The 9,328-nt window shown below is 37.7% G+C and overlaps 1 protein-coding gene across 1 annotated transcript; it reads left to right on the forward strand.

Annotated features, from left to right (window-relative positions):
• The first annotated feature begins 3,515 nt into the window (after positions 1 to 3,515).
• On the forward strand, positions 3,516 to 6,783 carry LOC147532188 (uncharacterized). Its single transcript, XM_086646050.1, has one exon. It carries the CDS (start codon positions 4,586 to 4,588, stop codon positions 6,455 to 6,457), a length of 1,872 nt encoding a protein of 623 aa, XP_086502176.1. The 5' UTR covers positions 3,516 to 4,585; the 3' UTR covers positions 6,458 to 6,783.
• Positions 6,784 to 9,328: the final 2,545 nt, after the last annotated feature.

Here is a 9,328-nt window from a genome sequence, read left to right on the forward strand (position 1 = left end):
TCACATGTCACATTACGGACCTTAAGTCTAAATTCGAAGAATTCAACTAATGGTGCGTTCCGGTTTTATCTTTTATGATTTCTAAAATCATCTTTAAGAAAAACTCCGTTTCGGGTTCTGAAAGCCCGGGTCAATTTCGGAAAAAATATTGGTTCGATTCTTAATGATTTCATAAATCGATTTAAAGAGAAATCCGTTTTGGCCTTCTGGATGGCCCGGATTGATTTTGGAATTATTTGGTTGGAATCGAAAGAAATTTTGGCAAAAACTCTTACTCGAATGATGGTCCCTTTTCGTGGTCTGAAAAGCCTCGAAAAAGCCCGGGACAAGTCCTAGACAAGTCCCGGCCCAAGCCCGCAAAAGGGCTCGGACAAGGTCCGGACATAGCACGGCCCATAGGGCCGGCATGTCCTGGCCGAGGCCTTTCAAGGCCTGGTCTCGTCCTGGCCGGAGCCAGGACGCTAGTCCATGTACCAGACGCGTCCTAGACGTGTCTGGTGCTGGACCGGACCAGCACTAGGTGTCTCAGACTAGTCCGAGACAACCAGAACCTCCCAGATGCGTCTCCAAGACGCGTCTGGTCGAGTGCTCTGGACGCATCCTAGACGCGTCCAGGAAGCTCCCACCGCAGCTGCTGGTCGCTTCCTAGACGCGTCCCTAGTAGCTGCTCTGGACGCGTCTCCAAGACGCGTCCAGAGGACGCATCTCCAAGAGCTTCTGGCCGGCCAGGAAGCTTCCTGGTCGGACACTAGGGTTTTTTGGAAAAAACCCTAGTTTCCAATTTTTTTTTTCTTATGCAACTCTAAGTTGCTATTTTCCAATTTTAAAACTTTTCTAAAATTTTGAAATTCCTTTTAGAACATTTCTAAAATTTTCCAAAACTTAAAAACAACTCTTAGTCAAACCAATTTTGGATCAAAATCTAGGTTTTTGAAACTTTTCAAAGAACAATTTTGAAATCAATTTGAAAAATCTTTGAATCCAATTCAAAATTAATCAAATTTTATGTTTAAAACCTTTTTAAACATAACTATCAACTTAATCAAGTATGGATTAGTTTGAAATTCAATCAAATTGAGTCTTTTAAAACTCTTTTAATCATCAATTTGATTCTCAATTTGAAATTCATTGAATCCCATTCAATAATATCAAATTGTGAGTTTAAATAATTTTAAAACACTTTTAAAATACTTTTATAAACTCAATTTATCAAACTATCAATCATATCCAATATGAACTAATTCGATTCTTAGCAAAAACTAGTTCATTGCAAGAGGCTCTGACGCCACTGAAGGGAATTATACCCTTATACTAGTGTTTATAGCGGATAACGACATCTAATGTCTAACACTAGTATCCCCAAGATCATCATGCAAAACTAGTAATTAAACTAATGGAGATAGTAGATTACCTTAATCGCTATTTCCCTCGAACTAGTTGTATAGATTAAAGAAGACCGAGAGCTTCAAGTGTAGCTCCTTTACTTGGGCCACCGAATGGTGTATTTAATCTCCCTCCTTGAAAGCTCGCTAGCAATCCAATGGTGGTTTGATAATAAGAAGACATTCTTCTTGCTTGACTAGAAGATAGCTTGGGAATTAGCTCACTTTTTCCTCTCTACTTGATGTGGTAGAGTAAGAAAGCTTAGAGAGAAATTCCACACCTTATTCTCTGCCCTAAGAGTGTTTATATAGAACCCTAATAAGAATCCACCTCCTTTTAGGTTTCCTAAAACACCCTTTAGAATAAGATTTAGGGAAATAGTCGAAAATAGCAACTAGTTGATATTTTCTCAATCCCCTAAGGATATGACGTCCAAACCCAGCCAAAATTGGCAGATTTAATTTTCATAACATAAGGAAACGTCCCTCCAAAAATCAGCCCAATCCGAGCCCTAAAAGTGCCCGAATCGGCCTAGGCCCAAAACCCTTATTTCGGGCCTTTTTGCTATCTTTTGCCCAAATTCTATTTAGGCCTGTGAGATATGTTTATGGGACATTCCCAATGTTATATCACACTCCCACTAGTCATATCATCCGATTAAATACCCATTCTTATGTGTAACCCGATGTAGGATCCGATCGAAGTTAGCCGCGAATTACTTCGTAATTCGACGATCGTAGTTGGTTTCTAGCTAAACGCTACGACCCCTAAATCAATCGGACTTGATGATCTTCTTCATCAATTGTCCTAGCCGACATATTGCTCGCATTGCCATCTTGGTCGAAGGACATCTCCTTCAACTCCTTCAGAACATGCTTTAGTCACCATCAAAGCATCACTTTCAATGGTACAGGGAAATTGATTCACCTTTTTTGCAAGTTCAACATCAAGTCTTGCTGCATGAGTTCTGCTACTGTTGCACATGGAGCCAAGATGTTCCTCACTTCAGTCATGATAATGTCTCCTTTACTGTCTCTGCAAACCACTGCAATGGCAGCCTTTCCTTTCTTAAAGGCTGCATCAAAATTAATCTTCAATTCACCACTTGGTGGTGCCGACCAACTTCGGAGAATAGCTCGCTCCTCATTGTTTTTGTTGTGCCTCTTGGGGCTCCAACACTTGAGAGAACTCATGTAGCATCATTGCTGCCTCATTAAATATTTCCATGCAACTCGGTTTTTTACCCTCGAACACCCATCTATTACGCGCCTTCCATAAGAACCACAAAACATATAATCTCAAGAGCATATTTCTATCTTCCTCTTCTTCACACAACCATCCACATAAAGTATTAATAAGTGTGTCATTCTCCTCGACTCTCGAGTTCATAGCAGGATTCCTCCAAAGTTCTCTGGCCAACTTACACCTTTTGAAAAGATGTTCAATATCCTCATCTTCTTCATTGCACCAAGAGCATAGCTTTGAAGTTTGTTCATTAAAGCAGAACGCCTTCATTTTTGTAGGTAGTGCATCATGAACTAAACGCCAAAGAAATAGTTTTACTCTTGGTACTACTTTGATCTTCTTCCAAAATCAATGCCAAGTGAGTTCCTTGGGGCAGTTCCAAAGCGTAAGAGGTAGAAGGCATGGAGTTTTCAATCGACTTATATAGGGATTTAGTTGTGAAAACCCCTTTTTCTGTATGAACCCAAATAATCATGGGAAAATTCATGAAGAGTTTGACGAATTGATGCAAGAATCATGGGAAAATTCGAGAGGGGGATTTATTCAGAGGTTACTTCAAATAGCACAGAAGTTGAGGACATGGAGTAGAACACGAGTTGGTTAACTTTTCAACCAAATTAAAGAGGTCGAATGTACTCTTTTAGCAAAACAAAATCGATCTCCTTCTCTGGGAGTGCTTGAAGAGGAGAAGATGGTAAGTGCAAGAATCACAGAATTTAGGAGAATAGAGGAAATATTTTGGAGTCAAAAAGCAAAAAAGCATTGGATGCAGGATAACGATAGGAAGACTGGGTTTTTTCATCTTTCTGTCCTTAATAGGAGAAGGAAAAACAATATTAATGCGGTAAAGTTAGCTGACCAATCTTGGTCTGCTGACTCGATGATGCAGGGGCACCTGGCGTGGAGGCTTTTTCCATGACCGAACCCGGTCATGGACCAACCGGCCAGAGAGAGTAGATTTAGGAAGTCCTTATTTTAGTATGATTATTAGATAATTTAGGTTTAGGTAATTATGCTATTTTAATATTTCCAATAATTGGAAAGGTCCAGATTTGAGTCTAGTTATTTAGGCAGTTGCAGTATTTTAATTATTTAAGAAAGTCTAATTCAAGTCTATCTAGGAAAGTCCAGAATCCTATAAAAGGATATCTAGTTTGTCTATTATTGACAGATTGAAGAGAAAAACCCCATTGAAGTTAATCAAAGTTTACAGTTTATTCAGCTATTTACAGTTGTTTACAGTTATTTTGATCGTTCTTCGTATTAGTTTAGTTTATTCTTAAATTCCGCTGCGTTCTACATCATGTGGTATTCAGAGCCACCAAAATTTTGGGCTAATGATTCTGGAAATTTTTTTCCAGACCAGTTACATCAATATCAATCGTATTATATTCGTCAAGATGATTATATTCAATCAAATTATACTCATCAAGAGATAACGAATCAATGCTCATGTTCTTCATGTTTATATGCGAATAACGACTCGTACATTTATCATTGGAATCCGGGAGAAATCGCACGAGAAAATCCTCCACAACCGTCTCCTCGTCAATACCAACCGTCACCACCTCCGTACTCTAATCATTCACCACCGCCGAATTCACCACCGTATTCATCATCACCGTCACCAACCCCACCATTGTCTTTTACAACTTCACATCCATATTACTCATATACAACAACCCCGTCCTCATATACACCACCATAGTACTCACCACCATACTCACCATCAGCTCCATCTTCTTATACACCACCTCCGTACTCTTATACACCACCTCCGTCCTCGTATACACCACCACCGTACTCACCACCAACATCACCTCTTATACAACCATATTCACCGCCACCACCAACACAATTACCATCTTCTCTTTCCTATTCACCACCACCGTCACCACAACCGACTTCTTCTGAAACGGTTCAATCGCTAATATCTGATTTATCTAAGATTCAACATATGTGTGACGATTTCAGAAAAATTATATGTCAACCATCTTCCTCGCTTACTTTGTCGTTCCATCAGGAAAAAGAAAAAGGAGAGTATGAAGAAGTTGAAGAAGATGCTCTCGACAACGTTAAAATTGAAGCAAAAGAAGAAAAAGAAGAAGAAGTTGTGATTAGTGATTCAATTGATACGACTACTAGAACTGACGATATGAATCGATCAGCTAGTGTAGAAGATGAATCTGATAATATGAACGACGAAGAAAAAGACGATTTCAAAGAAGTTGAAGTTGCAGATATTGTAGTAACAACAGATACGAAGGTTGGATTGGGAACCTGGTCAGGTGAATTCATGGTGAAAACGACACAAAAAACTTCCTTTATGCCTATTCACATGACTGCCCGGCTTGGGATCGATAACTTTGTTAGGTGCTTAGTAGATTCTGGTTGCAATATCAGTTCCAAAACAAAAGCGGGTGAAACAACTCTTATGATCTCTGCACGATATGGACATAAAGACTCTCTTCGAGTTCTTACCTCTGCTGTTGTTTTATCATCACCTGGTTTAATTCATATATTACCAGATGCTTTTGGAGACCTAACTTCACCTTGTTTGAATGAACACCAATGGGGTGATTTGCTATTTCCTAGTTTTGCTGCTATGATGACTTCTTTATTAACATTGATAATGGACTCTTTAGCTACTGGTTATTATAAAAGACAAACCACTAATGGTAATATTAAAGAAAGTGGTAATCAGCAAGTTGATGTTCATACTCATGCTACTCATGGGCATACACAGGGATCATTACCGATATCATCGTCTTCTTCCACTGATAAGCATTCTTTGTGGCTTATTCATCATCGTGTTATGTCTCAAGTATTAGAGCTTGGAACTGTGGTTCATTCTATAATAATTGGAATATCATTGGGTATTTCCGAAAGTCCTTCAACTATTAAACCCCTTATTGCTGCTTTGTGTTTTCATCAACTCTTTGAAGGCATGAGACTTGGTAATTACATATCTCAGGCAGAATTCAAGAGAAGGGCAGTGGTTATAATAGTACTATTTGTCTCACTTACAACACCGATTGATGCCAAAGGAGAATTCTCTCATCCCAAAGTTTTTCTTGCCAGATCTTCTACTACCGGGTTCAACCAATTTACCCAAGTTCTATTACCTAAAAAGGATCCTGCTTATGCTGAAGTGGATGATCAAAAAACGACTCTTGGTTCTAATTTAAAGGTAGCAGATCAAGCAAATTTGGTATCCGGAAACTCGTCTTGCATCTACTACTGTCCAAAGGGTCCTCCTGTTGCAAAAAATATTTTGTTATCTCATTATAAGAGAGTGGTTGTGAAAGATTGGACTTGGAATGCAATTTGTTATGGTGCTCAGTTGTTTATTCCTACTACTTCAATCGACCCTCATGATGACCTAAATCGTCTCAATATTATCCAAACCCTAGTATTAGACTATGGAGACGATTTCAAGTATCCGTTTGGTGAAGATAATGTTTTGATGGAAGCTTTGATGGATCAATCGAAAACAGTTGCTATTTCGGAGTTTATCAACAACCCACTGTCTCTTTGGACCGCGAAAAACAATGACAAGGAATTTGACGAAGAGAAAAAAAAAAGACACTCAAGGATATGCCATCATTACAATATGGGAATGAGAATGAGGTTGACACTTTCTTACACATTGGTATCCTCCACATTAAATGCAAAATCCGTTCGAAGTGGGAATTACGAATCGCCATGGCGGAATTCAGCGTATACGGGCGGCTCACATTATTTTCTTCGTCGAAACGGTTCGGGACGAACCTCGTGGGAGAAGGGGAAGCTGATGCAGGGGCACCCGGCGTGGAGGCTTTTTCCATGACCGAACCCGGTCATGGACCAACCGGCCAGAGAGAGTAGATTTAGGAAGTCCTTATTTTAGTATGATTATTAGATAATTTAGGTTTAGGTAATTATGCTATTTTAATATTTCCAATGATTGGAAAGGTCCAGATTTGAGTCTAGTTATTTAGGCAGTTGCAGTATTTTAATTATTTAGGAAAGTCTAATTCAAGTCTATCTAGGAAAGTCCAGAATCCTATAAAAGGATATCTAGTTTGTCTATTATTGACAGATTGAAGAGAAAAACCCCATTGAAGTTAATCAAAGTTTACAGTTTATTCAGTTATTTACAGTTGTTTACAGTTATTTTGATCGTTCTTCGTATTAGTTTAGTTTATTCTTAAATTCCGCTGCGTTCTACATCACTCGACATGGAAAAGTATGTTGGAGATGAGAAGTAGTATAGCGAAAGGACTATGTTACTCGGTTGGTAATGGAGAAAAAATTAAAATATGGGAAGACCCATGGGTCCCCACATTGAGAGGGTTCAAACCAGGAAAAAAACATGAAGAGCAAGATACGTACACTCCATTATTAGTAAGTGAGTTGGTTGATGAAGCAGGTAATTGGAAAATTGAGCTTATAGAAGATATATTTGATGAGTTGTCGGTGCGAAAATACCCCTTAATAAAAGGTGTGTAAATGATAAAATTATATGGTCGTATATACGATATATCTTGAGATAAGGCAAGATACGACCATATTGTCTTCTGATTTTTCTGCTAGGGTTTTTTTTTTTTATCATTTTTCACTATCTTTTTTAGCCCAAAAGATCATGAGAAAATCCTCCTAAGACCCACTGGTGGTGTCATATTGTCTTCTCCTTTAACCCAAAAGAACAAAATCCTCGTAAGACCCATTTGTGCCAACTTGTCTCTCTTTTTCTCTCTCTTAAGTTAATAATGGCCAAACTGCTGTTGGGGGTTTTCTTTTGCTCTCTAGCTTCTCATTTGACCACTTAAGATGACCGAGTGACTCCCTTGACTATCTAAGGTCTTACTCTTCATCTGCCCTTTCACTTTTGCCCTTCTAGTGAAGTTGAGATGGAAAAGTGATTTTTGCTCCATATATGCCCTTGCAGTGAAAACATACAACTTTATTGAAAATAACCTATTAAGTGACTAACTCGTTACCCATGCAACTTGTGTGGACTTTATTTAGTGTTTTAGCACTACATTTCAAGTCTCGTGTCTTAATGTTTGGACATGAGAAAGAGAAAATATCTCAAGATTCTTTCATCCTCGTATTGTTCGACAAAACTTTTCAGTTGTTACAACTCCTTTGTCATACTATTGAAAAGCTTTTGGTATCAACGTCGGATAGTCACTCCTAACTTGAGGGCATTGTTATCATGTACCATTGCTTTCAATTTTTTGTCTCCACAACATATTTGTAAAAAAAAAGATATTTATAAGTTTTTCAGACATGAGCAAAAAGACAAAAAAAAACAAACTATAGAATATTGAGTTTTTACTTCTTTCAATAATTTCGCATTGACCCTTCGGCAATTCTGACACTTGTTGTTGCATCAGAAGACAATTCTGACACTTCCGCAAGCCTTTAGGCAAATAATTTTCAGAAATTGTGATGTTCATAATATTAGCTTGTGTAACAAAATAATATAGTGGTCCTACCATCCACAATTAACAATTAGAGTCATTCACTCCTTAGTAATCTAATTTGATTCGAAAATAAGACAATTTCATACGAGTAATGTTTTTTTATGACACTCTCAAATTAGAAGTTTTTATGACTTAAGTTGTTGGATTTATAGACAAAAGGCATCTCAAGGCAATGAGCATGCTCGACAAATCCGTATAAGGTTTAAAATAATAAGTCTGTAGCACATCTCTTCGGAACTGAACAAATCTAGAAGTAAACAGAAAGACATGTAATTACTAGTGTGTTTATGTTGTAATAAGAAAAAGAGGGAAAACAAGAGAGATAAAAATGAGGAAGAGTTACAAAGAAGAGGGAGAGAGAACGAAAACAATTAAAGAAAACTGAGAAAATGAAAGTGATGAATAGAATAAAGGGTTATTTCCCTAATAGCCTCTAACTTTGTGACCAGCTTCCTGATGGGCCTAAAAGGTTACCCTAATTAGGTCTACACCCGCAAGTGCACGGGTGTCAAGTTGTAATAAATTCCGGTAAGACCGGTTCGTTCCTCAGAGACTAAGTGAAACCTATTCTAAGACTTGGAAGTAAGAAGATTTTAAAATAATTTGGTTTTGGTTTTTAAATGAATAAAATATTAAAATAAAATGATGGAAAGAAAATAATTACAAATGATACAAGGAACTCAAATGGGGGAGAGCCTAGGGTTTTCTGAATCCGTCTTCCTAACAATTCTAATGACAAATTAATTTTGGTCTGATTAGATAGTTCTTTATATAACTCAGGTTTTTAGTCCATGAACGGTCTAAAAACCCGGAAGATTTTATCGTTAAAATGGTAAAAACTTTAATAAATTGTCGAGAAAATGATTATTACGACTTCATCTAAACCCTAGATTAGAAGATTAGTTACTCATGGACATTAAATAAAAGAAATTGGAAAATAAAGTAAAGAGAAGGAGAAGAAAACTTAACTTTTTCGCTATTTCAGAACCAAACAGGGCCTTAGGGAAAGATTTTCCTTCTGTTTTCCCCAAATTCTGCCAAACAGACCCTTAGGGAAAACGATTTTCTCGTCTTCCCGGAAACATTTTCCCTGTGAGAAAATTTATTTTCTCACCTTCTTCAACCTCCTGTTTCTTTCTTCAACCTCCTGTTTTCTCTTTCTTTTCTTAATCTAATCTCTCTCTCTATGTTATTTCTTGTTCTCTCACTAAACAGGAAACAAAAAGAAA

The sequence above is a fragment of the Eschscholzia californica genome, unplaced genomic scaffold (genome assembly GCF_041429995.1).
Source record: "Eschscholzia californica isolate CP2 unplaced genomic scaffold, dmEscCali1.0.p SCAF_6, whole genome shotgun sequence".
Lineage (NCBI taxonomy): Eukaryota > Viridiplantae > Streptophyta > Magnoliopsida > Ranunculales > Papaveraceae > Eschscholzia > Eschscholzia californica.

Excerpts from the sequence above, each read along its gene's own strand:
- LOC147532188 (XM_086646050.1), top strand. The coding sequence starts at position 4,586 with ATGTGTGACGATTTCAGAAAAATTATATGTCAACCATCTTCCTCGCTT.